The following is a 24239-nucleotide window of genomic DNA, read 5'->3' on the forward strand; positions in this document are numbered from 1 at the left end:
CTTGGATACTGTAAAGGTGATTCAGATAAGAAAATTTTAATAGTTATTCGGTGATACAAATTGCTGTGTGAGACAGTATAGCACATGAAAAGTCGGCGGAACATTTTTCTTACAGGGTATTGGATAGACATAAGTTTTCAGTTGTCAGAAATCTTTCCTTCTTATCTAAAAATTTCATGGAATTCAGATGTATACTTTCGAAGCCTGTTAAGAAAAATCTCAACAATATTTGTATTTCTTCCATTCACAAAACAAACCACTTTCTCTTCATTACCTTGCTTTTAGTTTTTTGAACGAATAAAATATACTTATTAAGGTTTTATCTTTCAACAATTTCACAGTTATTGTTCCAATTCAATGTCAACGGTCTGTTCTCGATTTTCATTATCTTTTGGTGATTTTCGAAGAAACATCTAATCCACGGCTATTACGATTCACTTTAAGGTGTTTCCTTGCAGTTAACTGATAATCCTTTCGAAACCTGTTTATTCTAGGTCAAACTGCACTTTCCTCATCAGATACTCGCTACGTCAAAAGTGAATTCGGATGTCTCCTTTTATTTTTACTTCTCATTTTTTCCTATTCGATTGGCACTTTTTGTATGTAATTAAGATGATGCAAAAAAAAAAAAAAAAAAAAGACAAGTGTGCACAGCAGTCTTACTATTATCAGTTGACTTATTATGTGTATGATATTCATATATATTTGTAACATCCATTGTTAACTTTTTTTTGGAACAGGAATAAAAGTATCATTTTAATCCAATTCTTAGTGATTTATATTTGCATCACTTTAGTCGTTACCGTTTTTCTTTTAATTTTAAACAATTCAATATTTGATAAAAAAAACTGATCTTCACAGCAAATTTTTTTTTGAAGAAGGAAAGCCTTTAGAAAAGAAATTTTAATTATTCTATTAATCTTTTTTAGATTTATTAATTGCATTTAAAAATTCAATTTAAATTTCTTTTTGCATTATTTTTACTCATTTATATAGATTTTGATAGCGTTTGTTGAAAACCAGAAAAAAAACATATAATGTTAGCTAGTATAAATAATGAGAATCAATGGAAATTAAATTTCTCATTTCTCAATAGTTTGCTCACATTACATTGAAAAAAAGTCCCCCACCCCCTCATTTTTTAAGTAAAGAAAAATTTCAATATAAATAGAAGCGACATTAGAAGTCAGTAATGGAAGACAAAGATTTTATTTTTGAATGATTTATTTCTGTTATATTTAAAAATGTTGATATTTGATTTTGCTTATATAATTTAGGACTTCCAGCAAATGTAGTCAAAGATAGCTATTTTTTTATTGCCCTAATCACAAAACAAAGCTTTTAAAAGAAAATAATTCATTTAATCAAAAAAAAAAGGAACAATTTTTATGTCTCAAAAAAAAGACAAGTTTTTAATTCAAAATTTTTAAATTTTGAGAACACCGATATTTTTCCTCTTGCAAAATCCTAAAGTAAATCTAGTTCTGAGTGTACATTTTGTTCTTGTATCAATTTTTGGAAAAAAAAAATTAAGAGAATTTGCCTTGAGGAAACAGATATAGTTTGAAACGAGAATAATAATAAGAAATCTAAAGGGAAACAGAAAATTATAGTTGATATTCAAGAAATTTTTATGTAGTCAGGAAAATAATTGACAAATATGCCGAGAAAAGATAAAGGATTTTCAGAGAACAGAGAGACCATGATAAATTTCTGATTCAGATGTGAGAACTATAAGAGCAGAGATCGAAACAATGCATCTGAAAATATGTAAGAATGTCTCAAAATAATATGCAAATATCAAGTAAAGATAGCAAACACATATAAAAATCATAGAGGAGTTTGCTTCGGCTCTGCCTAAGAAAGGGATGTAATCTGAACGACCGCAATAGTAAGGAAAGAAAAAGGCTGAGCCCAAAGAGCCATTACCGGGTACGATGAAAAACTCTCGTAAAAATTACGGCTTGCCATTGGAGTGGAGGAAACTCGACATTACTATGCTATGTTGCCCACCAGGAAGCGTGAGCTCGATTGCTTGTACAGCGACATATCGCATAAATACAAAAAAAAAAAAAAAAAAAGAGCAATTCCTGCAATGCCTATGCATTTGGGGTAATCTGAATTACCGAGTCGCAGTGAAGATTAAAACGAACCCAGTGGTGAATACGAATATTTCTACAGAGGTACGACCCGTTATCTCACTCTGGTTAACTTACCCTAATATTACATCCAACAGGGAAACGTGAATCAGCCACTATACCAGACGCTTCTTATTATCATATCTGATGGAAAGATTCCGCATAAGAAACCACTCATATCTGAAGGAAGCCAGAATAAACGTCTACAATTTGCCAGAAAGCGCCGCAGCAGGAATTTAAATTTTTGTAATAATGTTTTATATAGTGATAAATATAACTGAAATTTTCCGCGCAAAGAAACCGGCAAAAATATGAAGACGGAAAAACGAAAAATTTAGCAATAAATATGCGGTTAAAATAATTTTTCTATAGTATGTCGATATGGGAGGGTTCTGCTATGGTTAAGGAGATGCAGCAACAGATTCGTCGGCTACTTAACTAACTTGAGACAAAATGTTGACTCTAGCATTGAGAAATCGAAATTGTTAAAGAATTGAATATTTCAAAAAGTTAACGGTTTCAAACACATGACATATCTAAAGGGTTGGTTCAACATAGGGACATAAAACATTGCATCTCCCGAGATTCTCAGATTTTAATATCATTGAATATTTGTCGTCAAATATGATAACAAACTACTCTAAAGAATCCTTTTAAATAAGGAAGAGCTGAAAAACTATCAAGGAAGAATGAGAAAAAATGCCGTCCGAATTGACAAAAAAACTGGGGATATCGATACTTTGACGATTAAAGGTGGTGATTAAATCAAAAGGAAAGCAGATGAAATATTTTCATTTTATCATTTTATTTTAGTTATCAGCGTTTTCTCATTTTTTGACGAGTAAATTGGTGTCCATTTTGTTTAAATTATTATTATTAATTATTTTCCATTGTACTTTGTTTTAATTAAATATTTGTAAGTTGCTAAATTTTACTTGAATAAATTTTTAAGTCAGTATATTTATTTTATATTCAAACATGTATGTTTAAAATAAATGATTTTATAAATCAGCATGAATACTAATTTTTTGCTATCATTTTATATTACGATTTTCTTGTCAACAAGAAGTTAATACTTACCTACTTACTATACTTAATACATATCTTTTAATACCTACGATATCTTAATTTCTAAGGAGTGGAAACTAACATAAAACTTCGAACATAAAAGTTGTTCATTGTGATAAGGTAGTTATTTGCCTGATAGGATTAAAACTTTTTGAACTAAAGATGGTTTTGAGTTCCAAGTACTATAATCTGAGAAGATATGTAGATGTCGTATGGTATCTGCAACAATTCTCGTGCCATAACATGTACTAAAATATGTAAACAGTTTCAAAGGAATCTATTTAAAAGTATTTAGGGAATTAAACATCACTTTTTCCGAAACGGCTTCAAAACTTTAATGCAGTTACGCTCGCATATACAAGAAGAAAATAATAATAATAATTAAAAAAACCGAGAGTTTAAAGTTCCATACCAAATAGCTTAAAGCTGAGAATTTTTTAATATTACCATTTGCATAATATTAAACTTTATAACTATGTACGTGTATATATAATAATATTAATAATTTTTCTCTCCATTTTTTAGCCTAAGTATGAATTACTTGTACAGTAGCGATTATTACTTGATATAAATTAGATTTATAAACAAAAACTCTTTCGATTTAAGAGCCGTGTTTGATTGTTCTTGCTTTTAACTATTATTTAACTTCATTGTTGCAATTTATAAAATTGATGTTTGTAGTTTATTGCAACTACTTTTTCACAACCTTCCATACTCCGTTATTAATTTTTGATTTACGACTACTTTATTCTCTTTTTCAGTATTCCATGCATGATTAGTAAGAGAATTAGCTGGATTCATACTTGTTTCGTGCTCCGATTTTTCCAATAATTTAATAATGATTTAGATGTAAATAGCTTTGTTTTATTTTGTGAAGGCAAAGAAATACTATCTTTTTATTAAATATCGACAAGAAAATATTATTTTAACAGTGCAAATAATTGATTTAAAAAAATTTTTTTTTCCTTTTTTTTCAAAAACTTTCCATTAAATCCAAGATTTTGAAAAACTACAAATCCTTTTATCAATAATTTCTTTCGATTCTTTATATTAAGTTTCCAAATCTTCTCCTTCTCCCTTACATTAATAAATAAACTTCTTTTAAAAATCAAAATTGTTTATTTTCTTCAGTCACTGAACAAAAGTTTCTGCGCGCAGCTCTACGTTCGACCTCACGTCTAATGATAAGAACATGAAAAATATATTTTTTGTTTTTAATTGTTTTCGAACATTATTCATTATTTTATTTGCATTTGAAGTTAAGGAATTTAAGGATTTTTAAGCAGTTTTTTGAGCGTATTTCAAGATGAAAGTTCTTATCTTAGAAACGTTCATGGAAATTCGCTTCTTTTTCAGATAGGTTTTTAGAATTTTCTCAGTTAATTGTAATTTTACTAATTTTTCTTTTATAATTAATTGCTATACCTATTCTGTTTTAGAAGTATAGATACATAGATTTTTACAACGTTCTTTAATAACAACTTTTAATAATAACTGTTTTTGGAAAAAACAAAAATACAGATTTCTATTTATTTCTTTACAAATATCATTTATATTTTTAAAAAAATTAAACCACATTTTATTACATTTAAAAGTTTGAGCAAGAATTACGGAAGAAATATAATTATTTTAAATTTACGGTTAATTATATATCCAAGTAAAAAATTTCCCAAGTGTCAGAACAGTCTCTGTAAAATTCAGATAGAACAAACAAAATTCATATTTATATTTTAGACTGAGATGAATATATTAAAAATGAGTGAAATAAAGAAGAGTTTAAAGTTAAATTTAGTTGTTTCGTAGGAAAAGATTTTTGTCTCATCATTTAATGCATTTTCCGTCATTTCTCTCAGACAAAATTTATGTACTTTATATATTATTGTGTAACATAAAATTTGAAGAATAATTGCATTATAATGCGAAGACGGTCTTCTTTTTAATTGCTTTTTGTCAAAAAAACAAAATATTCACAGTTTTGAAGCTCTAGACAGCATTTACAATTAGAAATCCAATGAAAGAATAAAAATATAACGAGATTTTAATTAATTAACAATTTATTTACTTCACATTGGTATTAATGAGCCCGATACTATTTCGAGTCATGAATAACAAAACACAAAGTTTTATATAAGAGTTTAAGAGAGAATATAGAGCAACTGTTCTTCTATTTAAAGCTCGATGTGTTACATCATTTCTTCTGAAACGCCGATACCATAGAAAGCTATTTGATTATCATAAGCATAATATAATGTATCAGTTTCATCTTAATTACTTTAATAAGTGAAAGTACAAACTTTCTTCAATCACTTTCCTGCGACGTATTGGTTTTATTAATGAATCATTTTGGCCACAAGAAGTCCCTGGGGGACAAACATCTGACTGATTGGAAATGTTTCCTCCAGAACACGTGAACCCCTCCCATCCGAGGCTTCGAGCTGGCAATCCCTTCTCAGAGGGCATATTTATTTATTAATGGCTAATTTTTTAGCTAAGCTTTTTTCTTGCAGACGTCCTACTCTCTTCAGAAACTTCTAAATATTGAACTCTTTCGCTTACGGTCAAGTTGCAAATGTTCCTGTTTTTTGTTCTATTTATGATGTTAATTGCCGCTTCTATTAAAAGACACACCTATCGATCTTGAGCACAGGTGATCATTCGGAAATAAAAATATTAATTGTACGATTATTCCAAGATCCATTTTCTATATCAAAAGGAAGTCACTATAAAAGTGAAAGGAGGAGTGAAACTTTACGTGCAGATCGAGTAGCGCTCACGAATGACATGGCCTTTACGGTAAGTTCTCTCATACCGTTGACTGTTTCTTTATATTGACTATTGACCGTTCACTATTCCATTGTATGGAATTACTAAGTTTGGGTCAGCAGTGTTTTAACTTTAAAAAAAAAAAAACCTATATTGACAAACTGTATTAAACTTTATTTTTCTGTCAAATTTTTGTTGTAGTCTTAAAAATCCTTAAGATTCAAAGAAATTTTAAATTTGAAAATCATTTTAGGAAGTTGGTATGAGATACTATACTAAATTATTATGCTTCAGTAGTTTTGTTTTGAAGAAGCTTTGTCACGGGTTGAATAGCCCCTTCTGTTTATTTCACAAAGATTTAGTTACAATTTTTTAAATGAAGAAACTTTACTATAATATTTGAACTTGAAAATCATGAAAAATCATTTTAGCATCTAAATCTGTGGTAATATTAAAATATCACAACAGTTTAATTAAGTTTGATAAACTATATTTGAAATTTGGATTGAAATACATCAGTTCAGAACTCAATTTTTTGTCAGTATTTTGTGAATGCGGAAGCTGAGTGGTTATAGTATGTAGGTTTAAACTATGAAAGAGACTTCTATGACTAATATTAATTTAATATTTAGAATTCTGACAGTGCTAATTATTTTTTAAAGATTTTGTAACATTTTTTCCTTAATTGATATCTGACTGATTGTTTAAGTCATTACTAAGAATCAATGTTTTTGTAGTATATTATATTAACTTTGGAATTAAAAACATTTACTGCATAGCGCTTTTCCGTTCGTAGAAATTTTAATCTTAGTTTAATATAAATTTAAGAAAAAATTGCTCCACAAAGAGTAATTTACTAAATATAAGTATATAGTAAAATGTTTATTTGATTTGATATTATATTAACACATGGGCCGTAGAAAATTTTCTATAACTTACTTTTCATTAAAATATTAGAATAATTTTTTCATTACTATATTCTGCACTTTAGTTCAGTATTCTGATCTATTATAAATCGATTTTATGTTTTTGTGCGCGTAGGTTTGATATATGGATAGAAAATGCCGGTTCAGATGTCGCCTTTATTCTTTGACCATGGTTTTAAATTAAATACGAAGTAATTTAAATAATGTTGCTTTTTTCAAAACTTTATATAGCTTCAGATCGGAAAGTGTTACACTACATAAATCCAAGTTAATTATATCATGCCTTTCGTCGTGTGTTATTTAAATTATAAATGTTATCAATGTAACATATCGGATTTTTCATTTTTTAAAATTTTAATTAATGAAAAGAAGTTTTCTTCAGCTTCAAATTTCTAGAGATTTCTCACAATAATACAAGAATATTTTTTACTTGCTTTAAAATATTCATAATTATCCACAAGTAGTTATGGTTAATTGAAGTGAGTTTTCTTTTAATAATTCTAATTCAAAATATTGAATTTTTTAATTTACTAATTTCAGATGAAAATTAAATTAAAAATTTAAATTTTCAATTATTTTTCTTTATTTATTGTACTTAATTACATAGGTTCTGAAAACTTTTGTTTTAAAAAAATATAAGGTTTAGGACTAATTAATATGTAGTGCAGAGAAGCTGAATGTATTAAACATTTCTTTTTCCTTATTATTTTTGAGAACCTGCTGTTAACAGAAGACCGCCTAAATGAAATTTTATTCTGATAGGGTGAACATAGGTCCTTTCTTATATACAATCAGATTATTCAATTTTAGCATAATAAAGTTTAAATTGCGCTGTCCCACTTTAAAGTTTATCCTTTTTTTTTCTTTCAAAAAGAGCATTGGAAATAATCGCTATTATTTTATGGAAATTATTTTCAATCATATAAAAAGCTTTGTTATTAAAAATTAGTATTTTAAGAGAAAAAAATCTCTTGGCGGGCGGGAAATAGATCGTTATATAGATTTTTTATAATATATTTGTTTTATTTGGATCTATAGAACAAAAATTTACGATAAAAGTATTGAGTTTTGAATAATTAGAACAAACCTTCAATTTTGATGCTTTGACAGTAATATTCAGTTAGTAAAAATTCTTAAACAATCATTTTTTTTTCAAAATTCTGCTATGTATTAAACAGGTTGTTTCTTTTTTACAGTATAAAATTTAGAAAAGGAAGAAAAGCAAGCAATTTTTTTTTTGAAATTATCCTTATACATTGCTCTACTTTTTCAAAGCCTTGATGATTAAAGTTTGCAAAGGATTTCAGAAATTAAGTTCTTGAACGCTACTATTAATTCATCAATGTTATGTTTTTGTAAATGGTGTTATTTTTTGCATGCAAATTTTATAACCATAAAATTATTCTGTGTAAAAAAATTATCAGATTTTATCTTGCACAGTGTAATTTTCCGTTTGCAAAAGATGTTTAATATGAATTAATATATCTGTAACGATTTTAATTAATGGTGAAATATTTATTGAAATAGGTGGCATTCGCTCTTTTACTCCTGCCATTCTCTGCAGTTGAAGGCACATTTGGAGTGCAAATTTTTGGACCACACTTTTCTCCATTTGGAATATCTCAAAGTAATGGCTGGATAGGATTGAAAAGTTTCCCATCTCATAGTGAATCTTCTGAAACGTTGAATTCTGAGTATAGCCATGCCTTATACCCTATAGGTAAACATCAATACTTAAGAATACCTGTAAAAGGTGGCCTTAAAGTTGTACCAGCTCCAAAGAATTTAGATTTGTTCAAAGGAACTCATGATTATTTGAAACATGTTCCCTTAGTGAAAAAGCCACCTCTGACATCTTTCGGAGGTTATCATTTTCAAGATTCTTCGTATCTTGCGAAAAATTCTGAGAGACCATTAATATCAGTACCTGGAACAGGAAATTCTATTATATTAATCCATGGGCATCCTCTTAACCACCATGCTCAGTTACACACTGCAAGCTATTTAGATGACATTTCTCTATCTGGAATTCATAGTTACAAACCTATAAAAACTGTTAAAAGTATTCTTGAAAGTTATCCCCATTCCAAATCTCACCCTGTTTTAAAATTAAAAGACAAATATGGAAGTTCATTAATTTCGTCCGATCATAAAGGTCACAGCTATCCTTCCCTTGTTTACAAAACACCTCATGTCGAGGATTCTGGTAGTAAGCACGAATTACCACATAGCCAGCATCATAGTATTGGAGATAGTTTACTGTATAAGCATAAATCTGATGTTGCTCATAGTTTAATTCCCAGTCATCATTCTGGCGTCGGACATGAATTAACCCATGTTCATCACTCTGATATAGAACATGATTCATTACATGATCATCATTCTGATACTGAAGAATTTTTACACGATCACCATTCTGATATTGAACATGATTTATCACACGAACACCATTCTGATATTGAACATGATTTATCACACGAACACCAGTCTGAAATTACACATGACGTGCACGATCATCATTCTGACATTAGACATAGTTTATCGCATGGACACCATTCTGATATTGCACATGATGTACATGATCATCATTCTGATATTGCACATGAAGTGCATGATCACCATTCTGATATTGCGCATGATGTACATGATCATCATTCTGATGTTACACATCATGTGCATGGTCATCATTCTAATATTGCACATGATGTGCATGATCATCATTCTATTGCACATGATGTGCATGACCATCATTCTGATATTGCACATGATATACATGACCATCATGCTGATATTGAACATGATGTACACGATCACCATTCTGATACTGGACATGATTTATCACACGAACACCATTCTGATATTGGACATGATTTATCACACGAACACCATTCTGATATTGCGCATGATGTGCAAGATCGCCATTCTGATATAGAGCATGATGTGCACGATCGCCATTCTGATATAGAGCATGATTTATCACATAACTATCATTCTGATATTGAACATAGTCACCATTCTTTTCATGACTCAGATCATTCAAATATACATGATGATGATGAAGATGACGAAGAGGAGGATGTTGAAGAACATGGCTTAGATATTGATGAAGAACATGATGTAAGTTCTCATGCTGAAGAAGAACACAATACTTATGCAAAGAAAATACGTGATTACAAATTACTGAGACTCGCAAAGAAAATTCTTAAACCAATTGCCAAAACTGAAGAGAAAATAGAAGAAAAACCAACCGAGGAAGAAACTGATAAAAATTCTAAGAAAAAATTTCCTCCATCAAAATATTTTAAAAATTATCACAAAATCGTAAAGCAAGAAAAAATCGAAGACATAGAAGAAAAAGTAATGGAAAGCATGAAAGAAAAAATAATGGAAAAAATGAAAGAAGAGATTATGAAAAACATGAAAGAAGAAATGGTAGAAAACCTGAGCAAAAAAATGATGGAAAAAATGAAAGAAGAAATGATTGGAGGCATAGGAGAAAAGTTAGAGGAAATTGACGAAGAAACGGAAGAGATGGATGAAAAAATAGAAGAAATTAATGATAATTTAGATCACGTACCTATTCCACGTAGGCCAAATATTAAATTTGCAAATCCAAGTTACATTCCAAGAGAGACAGAAACCGGTAAATATCATAAACGAGAAGACACATATAAAATATTTCATAAAATCCACCATAAAAGTCCAATAATCGAGAGAGAAGATATCCGGAAATTATACGACAAGTACCATGTGCATCGTCAGACTAATCTTGAAGAATCTCATCCTAGTCATCCATACATTCCAAAAATCCTTTCTCATGAGGTTGTAAAATATTCTGGTGGAAGGCATCCAGTTCGTCCAGTTCATAAATATGTTGAGCAGACATATTATACAACCGAACAGCCACAGAAAGCCGAAGATGTTGAAAAAGAACATAAGTATTTTCATGAAATTCCTGTAAAAGTTGAGCAACAAGAACAATTACAAGAGGAAGATTACAAACCAAAATTTCCAATTAAAACTAAATCAGATTCTTTTGGCAATACTCAGAGTCATTCGTACCGTGAGTCTCAAAGATCCAAGCATGTTCGTTACGAATATAAACCTAAAATATCTCTTCCACGAGGTAGATCAAAAATATATCGAAACTACGAGCAGCCCCGCACTAGCAGCTACGCAGTTGAAATTCAGCATTCAAGAAGACATGGAAATGCTAAAAAAGATGCAACTGAAAATTATCGTCTAACTCCTAAAAAAACAGAAGTAGATCGACATGAAAGACAACAAAAGGAAAACGACGAGGAAGATTTTGATTATCTGGAAAGCCAATTATCCTTCACCGAAGAGAGTTTAGCTGGAAAAAAATTTGGCGATAAACTGAGAAAAGAATAAGAGACCAGAGGTAATAAAAAATTTTTACAATGCCATTTTATTCATAATTTTTTTACTAGTTATAAGCTGAAAGGATTTATATATTTCAGACACATTCATGATTTATTTAATAGATATTATATTTATTTATCAGAATTTATATAACAAATATTTATAGGGAATTTTAAGCTTAAATATTTATTAAGGATGAGTTCAAAACATCTTAATACTTTTAAAAAGAATTTTTAACAAGGGAAAGTTAAAACTAAACATTAAAGAATTGAAATAAAAGTTTATTAGCAAAAACATTGCTATCATTTTTAATTTAAAGTAATCTAATTATTTTTATCCATAGACTGTCCGAATTCATAATTAGTAAAGAAGCAAATTCTAATTCTAATCGGAATTCATAATTAGTTGCAAGTAAATCCAAATAATATTACAACTAAAACATTAGTAGAAGTAGGTTATTTAAATTGTTTCATTTCATGTAGGTAAGCATTGACATTTTAATTAATACTGCAATGTTCGGATTTACTCAGTCACTATTTAATGTTATAATAACTAAATACATTATAAGCAGATGCTTAGTTTAATAGCTTTTGTGATTTAAACATTAGGTTATTTTGGTTTTCTCGGATAATTTAACAAATATTTTGCATAAGAATTAAGGAATTATATAAATTACTTTTCCTTATTTGTGAGAGCCCTATTTTAAATCGATTTAAACTAAATGCGAATCAACCCATTCATATATTATTAAATTAGAATTCTTTGTTTGAAGAATTCTATTTTAATACTTATTTTAAGAAAGATATGATACACCAGTTAAAAGAGTTTTGGAATTTTTGAAATGAGAATATGGAAAAAAAGAAGTTGGAATGATTTTACCCCAATTCTGAAGACATAATCATTGTAGATAAAAGGTATTATACTATGTTATATTGTCAATAAGACATTAAAAATTTTAAAACATTAAAAAAAGAAAAATATATTGCACAATAAAACTTGAAATTATAAAGAAACTGGAAATATTTAATTTGGTGGTGCAAAATATTTGTTTATCAACATGTAATCAAAAGTTATTGTCTCCTATTGTAAATTTAAGGAATGAATATTGTGAGTAGTAACATAAATCTTAGTTTTTTTTCTGTATATGATTTTATAGTACCTTAATAATCAAAGATTTTTTTTAATAATCTGTTAAATTATTATGAAAATTCAGTTAGTTATTCATAATCTACCTGGATATGTACTTTAAATTTCTTTTAAATGTTCAATATTCTTCTAAGCAAGAATATAGCTATAATGATAAACAGTCGAATAAGCTTACCTCATGAGAAAATGAGTTTGCTTTAAAAATAAAAGAAATATTTTCAATTTTTTTTAATATTCTTTTTGCAGTTAGATGATTTCATTCTGGAAGAATTTGTAATTACTTTTAGAATATTTTTTGATGTATAATACTAAAATATTCAAAACTCATCCTTTTCGACAAATTCGTTGAGACTGAAATTTCTTTAAACCACGTCACGAGATAAAAGTCAAATATAAATGTCAATGTACATGCAGGTTACATTATGCCACATCGATCAATTCCTTCTTTCAAATTCAAAGATGATTTTTATAGAGATTTGGGCAATTACAAGTCATAATGAAGCTATTACCATTTAACGCCATAATTTTTCTGTTTCCATTTTAAGTTCATAAAAACAGTGCTTGTCTCTTAATCGAGGTAAGACATGATTTTTTTTTGCTTCAATTTTTAGACGAGGAGAAAAAAAGCTTATCTCTTTATTCAGGTAAGGTATGATTTTTTTATTTTCCGGCTTCAGATGAGCTGTGCTTGTCAATTGTCTGATGGGAAACGTATTTTTCAGTTTCCATCTTCATATCGGGTACCTTTGCATTTTTTTTTCAGATTTGACTATTTTTTTTCCATTAACAGAAAATTACAGAAATGAGATTCTTTCTAGACCTAGGACTGCAGTTGCCTCAGACATGGCCTGAAACATAGGACATGAGCTTTCCATGTTCATGAAATCCTCTGACTTTTCCATGTGAGGTTTCCAATCTAATTCCACCAAAGATATGGTACCCATGTTGGCCTGTTGTGTATTAAATCTGATGTCAAAGGTCGAATTTCCTCCTGCTGCTGTGGAGTGGAAGTTTGGAGAGGGAAATGTTGGCTTCAATGAATTTTAGCCATCTGAAGTTAATTCAAAATTTTTGAATCTGTCTCAATAAATCTCCTGAAATCGGGCATTAATTGAAGTAAACTAACCCTTTTTAGCATCCTTTGAAATAAAGCAATGAATCCTTCTTCCTCTTCTTACTTCATTAAAGAATGTGCAGTACTACCAGATCGTCACCACTTATTATCACATTGTTATAAATTTTTTAAAAAGATATTGCTTTTATTGTAATTGTAATAATGATTCCGATTCGAATTCGATCAGACACTCTTCTTCAGCTAATGTTGATATTTCATTTCTGTCATCATATCGACATCTTTTGTTGTTGTTATTACTTATGACACTTGCCAGATACAAGCCCTCTGACGAAATCGAGATCTTTTCAAATTATTGATAAATGCTCTTCTTCGTAATGTAATATTTTTTTTGTGAGTATTTGCGAAAAGCCATAGCTTTCAATACAACCTTTCAACTTTATTTAAGTTGAGGAGCCTTCTTCACCGACCAAATTTTAACAATTTTGTTTTTAAATAAAATAATTCACTTTTGGTATTGCAAGCTCATTTACAATTTGATTCAGTTGTCTTTGTCATTTTGGAAATTTCACCTCATACGAAAATAAAACGTTGCAGCTTAGAGCTTCTCAAATGAACCCAGAACACGTTATTTTGTTATGATTAATAAATTTATAGAAGAAGAAAGTTCGAAAAAACAAACAGCAACAATGAATAAAAAATAACTTCACTACATTAAACTCTTAATTCGATTGAATTTCTAGAATAACTCATAGCATTTTATATAATAAACCCAGATTTTAGAATGTAAAAATAAAAAGAAAGAAGACAAGAAATTCCAGTGATATGTAGTATTTGAATGAACGTAATTTTTAAGAGGTTGAAATTTTTATTCAATCAAAGTAATTGATTTTTTTTGACAAAACGAAATGAAAGATTGAGTTTCGAGAGTTTTTAAGTTCTTTCGAGTTATTTATACTTCCCCGTATTTTAAATGACCTTTACTGTCATTTCGTTAATAAAAGCTGATAAATAATGTCATAATAACAACTCATATAGAATATATTTTTAATGCGAAGAACAAGAACATATTTATAACGAATTGAGTTTTCTCATTTTATATATACATATATATGTGTACGTATGTATATAACATTTTTCTTTTTTTCTTTATTAGTTAATTTAATCAGCTAACTAATCAGTCTTCTCTCTTTATATTAGAGAAAATATTTTCTTAAAACTTAAAATTAATTTTCTACATAATTTTTTTTCCTGGATTTTTCAACAACTGAAGAAAATAAATAACGTGAAAACATTCTTTTCTTTTCTTTTTTTTAAATGATTGATATTCTTTTCTGAAAATATATTTACATGTCATGTCGGCCAGAAAACAGAGACGCGTGTTCGAGAAATGATTTTAGGAAAGATCCGGCTTCTATACGGGTTTGAAGCAAATTAAATCCGTCGAGTCGTACATCCTTCCGCTGATATGACGTGAGAATACGAAAGAGGTTTTTCCTTTTTTTTTTTATCTGACCGCTGTGGAAAATTACCAGATCCTTTTTTAATCTCTCATACGAAGAACTTATTTAAAATCCTAATAAAATGGCACGTTTTATTTTGGACATTTATAATTATTTCTATCAGTATAAGAATGGAAAAGAGCAGAGATAATTTAGCGAGTGCAAGAGATTTTTGTAATTAATTAATTGCCATTTTAATTTAAAGGCAGGATTGAACATCAATCATTCTGTAATTCGACACACCAGTCTGAAGCGTTACACAAAGGGTTAAATATATCTAATATAAAATTTCTTTTTTTTTTAAGTACGGAAATGATAATTTAATCGGTTGGTTTGAAAATACGTAAAAAGGCTGTAAATTTGCCTATTTTTGAAAAGTAAAATTATGTAAACGCAAATTTCTGTAAAAAAAAGAAAAGGTTATCAAAAAGATTTCATTTAATTAAATCTACGTTCGATAAAATTTTAAACATAAAAACTTAAAGTTTTTTTTTTTTTTTTTTTTTTTGAATTGCGTTCTAAATATTACAAATGTTAGATTAATGTTGGAATGAAATGAAATGAAAGATTAAAAATCATTGCAAGTTTATAATCCATTTCTCTTCTGAAAGTTTCATTTTTATATTGAATAGCAAAATTCATATTTATTTATCGAGTGACAGAATGAAAGTATTTCTAATAATGGCAGCATAGCAGAGAGATAAAAAATTTCAATCCCAAGAAAGGCAAATTTGAGGAATATGCATTTTTGGGAAATAGATGAAAAAAAGTTTCCACATCTCAGAAAAGAGGCAATCTGGCCTTTTATAAATATAATTTAATTTTTTTCGTATAATTATTCAATTACATTGATAATGAATCTCACTTAGAATTAAAAATAATGAAAGTATATAAAAAATTTCCGTTTTCATACTTTGCCTAAAAACTCCAGGCTTTCTATACAATTTTTAGGTAATCTATAACTGTTGCCCTCAGTAAAAAATTGGATCTAGAAATTTAGATGAAACTCGACATTTTAGCCTTTCCTGAGTTCGAAAAAAAAATTTTTTTTTAGAATTTAGCCTTTTTGTCAGTGAACAGGGTAACTAACTAACTAACAGGGTAACTCAAAAACTAAACGAATTGGGAAATTTTATATGCGATCATTAAAGTACAATTTTTGACTCCTATTAAATTATGGACGAAATCGTCAGTGGGAATAGTTCATGTGCATCTGAAAATGGTAACTAAAGGCGTATCGAGTAAGGCAGAAGAAATTTGCTACTAGAATTATTGTTCTGCTCAAATTTTAGACCAAACGCGTGGCTGGTAATAATCTATCGAATGCGCTACAATTGAAATACTCAGCTCGTGAGGGGATGAGTTGTAATATATTATCTTTGCGTTAAATCTTAAGATACGAGTTTGATTATGAACTATATCCGCTTGTTTGTTTCGTACATGATCCTGATTATTTTTGTTATAGAAAAAAGCTGAACCAAAATTATTTTTTTTAAAAATATACCGGAAAATCTTGGGGAAAAGAGTATCGCTGGTAGTATCCTCTGTTTTCCCACAATCTGAACGACATTCTATCGTGATTTGGTGTTTTCCTGCGATTTATTTTTATTTTCTCTAGTTTTCTCATTAAGGATATTGAAATCTTATTATCTCATACAACTGTAAAATTGCAAATCTGTATGTGTAAGAGTTTTTTTTTATTTTTAGGTAAATGGCACCATTGCTTGAAATGAAATGTGTGTAGATTCTCGTCATCCTACGGATAATGATCCGATGGAATAATCTTCAACTCATCAGTACAAATACTTTTAGTCCGAACACTATCTTCACGCATATGTTGGGGTGTGTAAATATAAAAAGTAGTAGAGTCAAAAGAAATTCAATCTTGATTCCTGAAACTGTTATTATATTAAAAGTGTGCATGAATTGTAAGTCTTTTATGATATGAAGGAAACAAGCACAATCTTGTATATATATCTACTACTTATCAGTTTGCATTTTACTACAGTCAAAAAGTATGATTAAAAAAACGACTCCATTATAAATTTAATATAGTTATATACTTTGCACCTTTTTTAATTAAAAAAAAGCAAAAGTAAAAAATTAAGAAGAAATACTTGAAATAAATCAATTAATTCAAAGCATCATTATTTCAACCACAATTTTTAATTCTATCATTGACGATGTGAAAAGATTTCGAATTATTCATAAATATTGTATAAGAGACTTAAAATTGCAAATAACATGCATAAGCAGCACAATCTTATGACTAATGTTTAATTTGAATTTGTGTTGAATTTCATTATTCACATAGCCCTACCTATTTTAATACGTTTTATCTATTTTTTAAAATAGAAATGAATCCAATATCTATTTAAAATTCGCTGCTCTCCTTTTACTTATTCGCTTTATTAAAGATCGCAAAAAAAAATGAAAGCTAATTTGAATGGTTATACAATGAGTGCTAATTTTTAAAAGTATTTTTCAATTTTGAACTTTATATGCCTTTGAAGTAACATGATTTTTATTTTATATATTGAAATATTTTCTTATTAACCTTGATTTTTTAGCGACGAATTAAATATTTTTTATCCTTATTGGGTATTAAGATGCAGTACTGTATGTTTTTTTCTGACTGATCTCAATACATTTTTTTAAAGATCAGATTTTGTCTCGTCAGTAAAAGTTATTGTTTCTTCAGAAATCGATGGATTTTAAGGAATTTGCAAAGATAATATATAAATATTACAAAAGATTTGATAATTGGTGGTTATTTTGTGTATCATAATGAAGAGAAAATGATGCACTATAGAGAGGGGAAAGGAGAATATGAGGTTTATTTGAGGTGATAATGTTTGAGTACTTTGCAAAAGAATTGATAAACAATTGGAGGGCAGTGCAATATAGTTGATTCTAATTTTTCTTCATCGTGATGAAGAAAAATGATGTCCAAAAGAAAAAGGAAAGGTACACATATTTTTACCTATCAAAACAATAGTTCAAATTAAGTTTCGCACTTATTCTTGTAGAGTCGCAAATATTGAATTTATCCTCGCTTTTTTTCTACAATGTATGTATATAACGATTTTTTTCTTTATGTATACTGTTTTTATGGGAAAAAAGTTCTAAGCAAGTATTGGTGTAGTTTTCAGTCATTTCTTTTGTATATAATTTCTGTAAAAAGGTTGTATGTATGTATATATATGATGAATTAAATGTTATTTTCTTTTCTACTTAGAGTGTCTCGTTCTTTCTGAGAAAATATAAAGCTTCTTTACTAAAAATTTTACTTTTAAGTGACTCATTACACACGTAATGCCTTCTTTAGTTATATTATGCTACAAAAAAAAAGGAAAAGTATTGTGAACAGAAAATAGTGATGATATGGAATAGTATTATTTTCAGACATTTTCGGTCTATTTCAACTTTGAACAGAAGTGGTAAATTTTCTAAAGAAATATCTTATAGGCAGAAATCTCAATTATTAGCAATGCATCAGAGTTGAAATTGTTATGTAGAAGAATTTGTCAATGGGCGATTGTGGGTTATAAGACCTGTTTTACCAAAAATAAATCGTTTAAATGATATTCAAACATGCATAGACAGACTTTGTCATATAGGTTCAGTAGTTGAGCCAGTCGCTTGATAACTCTTAAACATTGCGATTTAATAGTTTTTGCATCGCTATTAAATGAAACGTTAATCAATCAAATCAATAATGTAAGGAAGTAAATTTAGTGTTCATGGAAGACTTCGAAGAAAAACTAATCTTATGTAAGTATTGAACAAAGAAATAATTAGAATAGGGTCTGCTGTAAATAAATTTTTTATATTCTACTGGAATAATAAGAACATCCAAATAACTTCATTTACAAAATTATTTTTCATACTATTTGGGAAATACTCAGATCTAAACGCTTTGTTTATGGACGAAAAGAAAGATACGACAGTATTTAACCTCAAATGCTCAAAAGCTGGATGCATAGTAATGAAAAATTAGATATTCTAATGTTTTTATTCTGAAATGTAAAATAAAATCAAACTAATGTTCATAATTCTATTTTTAAATCACAGTTTTTTGTATATTATTCCTAAATTGAGTACTTTTAAAAAGCAGATAAAGGATTTAGTCAAAAACTGCAGTCATTAATCACAGTTTTATTTCATAAATAGAAATAACTCATTCATGTCTGTGAAATTAATTTTATTTATTGTGCCTTTCTAGCTAGCAATATATATCTTATTGCAAACCTAATTTAGTTTTCAAAGCATTATTTTAGGAAAGTGTTTAATTAATTTTTTTTTAGTTTAACATCCCTTTTTTAAATCAATTCAAGACTATTATGGAATGAACTTCAGAATTTTGAATGTGAGCAATTTTCTTAGTGGGTACCCAATTCTCTTAAGCTTATGCAAGCATCAACTTAAAAAAGCTTGAGTGGGTATGAGAATTATGAAACTTTGAATATCACTGTTCTAGGCCATTGTAGATTAATTCAATAGCCCCCTCGAGGAAGATCCGAAAATCAACAGGTAGTATTGGTTCCAGTCAGTTGTTGATTACCTTAAAATTATGAAATTCAAAGCTTTATAATTGGGTGAATTTTAGTCACTGAAGCCAGGAGCTTTTTTATTAAAAAAATGTTAATGTATTAAGAATATTCTGAAATGTGACTAATAGGATCGGAAGACTGCATAAAAATTTAGACTTGATAAATTTTTAAATATTCAATAATTATGTCAGACAACATAAAGAATAATTTTTACTTATTTAAAGCGGTTTACCAATCGGAAGTAGAAATCTATCTCTAACGTTTTAGAAATTGCTTATTGAGCCATGATTAGAGTGAAAATCTTGCATAATTATGTTAAACCAATAAAAGCCATACTGGTCTACAGTTTAAAATATTTTAGCATGTGTAAAGATGTTATCTTATCCGTAAAATACAGTTTAAAATATTTTAGCATGTGTAAAGATGTTATCTTATCCGTAAAATACTGTTTAATCTAAATAAATTTAAAAACATTGATAAAAACAAAAAGAATTTATTTTAACAAAATATTCACTTAATTCATATTTCAGGAAAGCTACAAAAATAACAGAAAACACATATACAAATACATTGAAAAAAAAAAAAAGGTGTGAACATCATATCTAATATCATAAATAACACTGCTCTATGAATATTCAATAAAACTGCGATGTTTTAATTAGATATTAAGCAATGAGGATTAAGTCATGTATGTCCCGAGATTAAAAGAAAGTATTCTGTTTAAAACACGTTAAAAAAGATGAATTTTTATTGCTATAGGTCTATTTTATACTTTCTGCACATTTGTCTGAAAAAATTGTACCCTAATTTAGCTTCGTTATGCATAAAGTATGCATAAAAATTCTTATCCAATGAAAAATCAAAATGCATTCAACGATATTTTAAAATTTAAAAGCTTTACTAAATTTTAATGAAGTAAATTAATTTCCTTAGTAAATTTTTAATTTTTAGTGGTAAAAGAACAAAGTTCTGTTAAAATTTTGCCATTCCAAAATTTTGCTTTTTTATTATGAATGGTCACTCTCGTAGTTTAAGGAGCCTTGCTATAAATGATACTAGAACTTTCGGGATAAGTGAGATTTAACAATGAAATAAGATATAATATCGTCGACTTGGTTTCAACCTAAATCTGAGTTCTTTTGAAAACACGATTTCCTTGGTTTCTAATAGAAATAAACGATAAAGATTATTTTTAAACCCTCATAAATCAGTTCATCAAATTAGTGCTCCTTATAAACATTTTATAAACTTTTATTACAGCTCTTAATAATGTCTACTTAAAAATTTATATTTTTCAACTCGCTAGGGTTTGAAACTAAATCAACGTTACAAAAGTACTTTTCCCAAATTTGGTCTCAAAAGAGTTGTTTAAAAGTATTAATGCCCCTACCTGATGGAAATTTACATTCATATACATTAATAGCAAAATAAAGTCTTAAAAAATTTGTTTTTCTACCATCCCCATTCGACTGCACTGTGTCCAGATCCTTTTCAACTTCCATATCCTCCCTTACCTATTCCGCCACCATGCCCACCGTGAGCGATACCATTGCCATTTCCTGCGACAACAGCAACATGCTGTACAACAGGTACATGCTGCACAACAGGAACGTGTTTCACTATTTTAACATTTTTAACAACTGGAACATGTTTAACAACTGGAACATGGTTAATGACTGGTACAGCGATTACTTTTCCGCCACCTCCATTATTTCCTCCATGTCCTCCATGAGCACCTCCATGCCCACTGTGGCTTCCTCCAAGCCCTCCGCCATAATTACCGTGCCCACCAACTCCTCCATGACCTCCGTGGCCTCCTCCATGTCCTCCGTGCCCTCCTCCATGACCTATTCCATGGATACCTCCTAACCAGCCATGACCACCAACACCTCCATGATCTCCGTGGCCTCCTCCATGTCCCCCATGACCTCCTCCATGTCCTCCGTGACCTCCTCCATGCCCCCCGTGACTTCCTCCATGTCCACCATGACCACCTCCTAACCAACCATGACCTCCATGCCCTCCATGACCACCGTGACTTCCTCCATGTCCACCATGACCACCTCCTAACCAACCATGACCTCCATGCCCTCCATGTCCTCCGTGGCCTCCTCCATGTCCCCCGTGACCTCCTCCATGACCTATTCCATGGCCACCTCCTAACCATCCATGACCACCACTTCCTCCATGTCCACCGTGGCCTCCTCCATGTCCATCGTGGCCTCCTCCATGTCCACCGTGACCTCCTCCTTGTCCTCCATGGCCACCTCCTAACCAGCCATGACCACCACTTCCTCCATGTCCACCGTGGCTTCCTCCATGTCCACCGTGGCCTCCTCCATGTCCACCGTGGCCTCCTCCATGTCCACCATGGCCTCCTCCTTGTCCTCCATGTCCACCTCCTAACCAGCCATGACCACCACTGCCTCCATGTCCACCATTACCTCCTGCATGTCCTCCGTGGCCTCCTCCATGTCCCCCGTGGCCTGCTCCATGTCCTCCGTGACCTCCTCCATGACCTCCATGACCACCTCCTAGCCAGCCATGACCACCACCACCTCCGTGTCCTCCAGATATTACATGGCCAGCATATTCTCCAACTTCATGGACAATGAGTACTTTTCCAGATCTACCATCCTCACCAACATGCTTTCCATGACCCTTGCTGAATCTGCCTTCTGGTTTGAGAGATCTATGAGCATGTCCACTAAAATTCTTGTTAGCTTTGCTCGTTGTCCCTCCATGAATTGAATAAAGACTCATCAGCAAAATTAACGCTGTAATCTGTAAAAGGAATACGAATTTATATAATAGCCAGATTTTTACTTAATAACTTACAAAAATAAATTGTGCATTATCGAAACATTATGACATGAACAAATGTTGAATTCTTTTTTATATATAAAATAATTGACAGTTTAAGAACATACATTTTTTATTTTGACTGACCCAAATAATCTTATTTTTTGTAAAGTCAAAATCTTTCAACAAAAAATATTCCCTATTCCAAAATAAACTTGAAATAAATGTTTATTTGTCTTTTGAAGGCTTGAATACTTCGTTTATCAGCTGAAACAAATCATATTACCCATTTCCTTCATAAAGAAATATTTAAAAGTGTCTGAACTTTCCTTTGCTTTTCATTTAGGAAATATAATTTATATTTCTCATTGTATACTTTAACCTTCGACACAATTTTCTGTCATTAAATGCTTTTACCTAACTTGCATATTTAATATTTTTTAGGATGGAATTTTGTAGTCGACATACAATTCATTCCTCATGTACTAGAAATTTAAAATTTTAAACATCTATTAGTTCCCAATGATAATAGAATATTTTAATAACTTTAGATGTCTTAGTTATCAATTCATGTGTAAGTCAGATAAAAACTAATTTCGCAGAAGTGATATCATCTGGAATTCAGCAAGAAGAGGCTTTAAAACCATTATAAATATTATAAGAAACAAAAAAAAAAATCTCCCAAAAACATTATAAATTCATTTAACATGATTGCAATACCAGTTTACTTAATATGAGTTTATTTAATTTTCATCAGCGCATTGCTCTATTTGATTTAGCCTCCAGATTTTTGATTAAAAATTCCTCATAAAAGTGTTTTTTTTACATGTTTTAATATTAATTATTATTTTTTAAATATATACAGGCAGCTTTTCTTCAAGTGCAATTCCGAGACAGTAAAAGATCATATTTGGTTCAACGAAACAATTTATTTAAAAGTTGTAATCAGTTTGATGAGTATTTTATTAGGTTTTATAAATATTATGGTCCTTATATACATATCATTAATTTATATTCACATAAATTGAAGTTAGACCATCAAGGAAAATCAATGATAAGGAAAATCAATGATAATAGTCAACTCAATAGACTATTATATCCGTTGCCTAACAATGCTGAATCCTTTTTAATCCTTTTTTTTATAACAATGACCCTATTTATGTCACTATGATATATTAAAAATCCCTACAATTTGCTGCTACTGTTTACCAACTTGAATCCAAAAAAAGGAAAGAGAAAAATAATAAAGTTGCGTTAACAGTAGGAAACTTCTGGTAATGGTTTAATTAAGTTAAATCCAGGTCCTGTTTAGAAACTATATGGGCGCTATTTTAATGCGTCATTCATAAGCAATCTAGGGTAATCTAAAAAAAAAAATACTTCATTTGCATCCCCCATTTTCCAGCCTGAGATCGGCTGACATGGGAAAACTTGGAATAGTCAAACCGGACTGTAATTAATGTGTTTAAAATAATAAAACATAGACCCTAATTCCGATTTAAACTCTTTGATCACTGGCCTATACCAAGATTGCTAAGATGCTGCCCCCCCCCCCAACCATAAAATAGGGAAAGTAATTGTTGGCGGACTTTTGATGCATCATTTATGATGTCATAAATAAGGCATCTGAAAAAAATTCTTAAAATTATTTCGAAGAAACCAATGTTTTGACCGATGTTTTCGAACCACAAAGAGACAGTGAACTCTAACAGGCTTTTTTGCAAATTATTAACTTAGAGTTATGAAATATTGCTTATGTATATATTAGAATATAAATATGTCTAAGATCTTTAATTTTTTGAAATTAAATGCATTATTTAAATCTTTAAAAATTCTAATTAAAAAATGTGAATATGTTTTAGGCGCTAATTCTTTTATTTGATTTT

General features: G+C 29.6%; 2 protein-coding genes across 2 annotated transcripts; one reads left to right on the plus strand and one right to left on the minus strand.

The window, feature by feature from the left end:
• The first annotated feature begins 5920 nt into the window (after window positions 1–5920).
• LOC129958685 (uncharacterized) lies at window positions 5921–18177 on the plus strand. The gene is made up of 3 exons (XM_056071331.1): window positions 5921–5999; window positions 8423–11297; window positions 16706–18177. Exons 1-2 carry the CDS (start codon window positions 5988–5990, stop codon window positions 11285–11287), a joined length of 2877 nt encoding a protein of 958 aa, XP_055927306.1. The 5' UTR covers window positions 5921–5987; the 3' UTR covers window positions 11288–11297; window positions 16706–18177.
• Window positions 18178–21042: 2865 nt separating this feature from the next.
• On the minus strand, window positions 21043–22314 carry LOC129959164 (uncharacterized). Its single transcript, XM_056071987.1, has one exon. It carries the CDS (start codon window positions 22312–22314, stop codon window positions 21043–21045), a length of 1272 nt encoding a protein of 423 aa, XP_055927962.1.
• Between the last annotated feature and the right edge of the window lie 1925 nt (window positions 22315–24239).

This window comes from Argiope bruennichi, chromosome X1, assembly GCF_947563725.1.
Source record: "Argiope bruennichi chromosome X1, qqArgBrue1.1, whole genome shotgun sequence".
Taxonomy (NCBI): domain Eukaryota; kingdom Metazoa; phylum Arthropoda; class Arachnida; order Araneae; family Araneidae; genus Argiope; species Argiope bruennichi.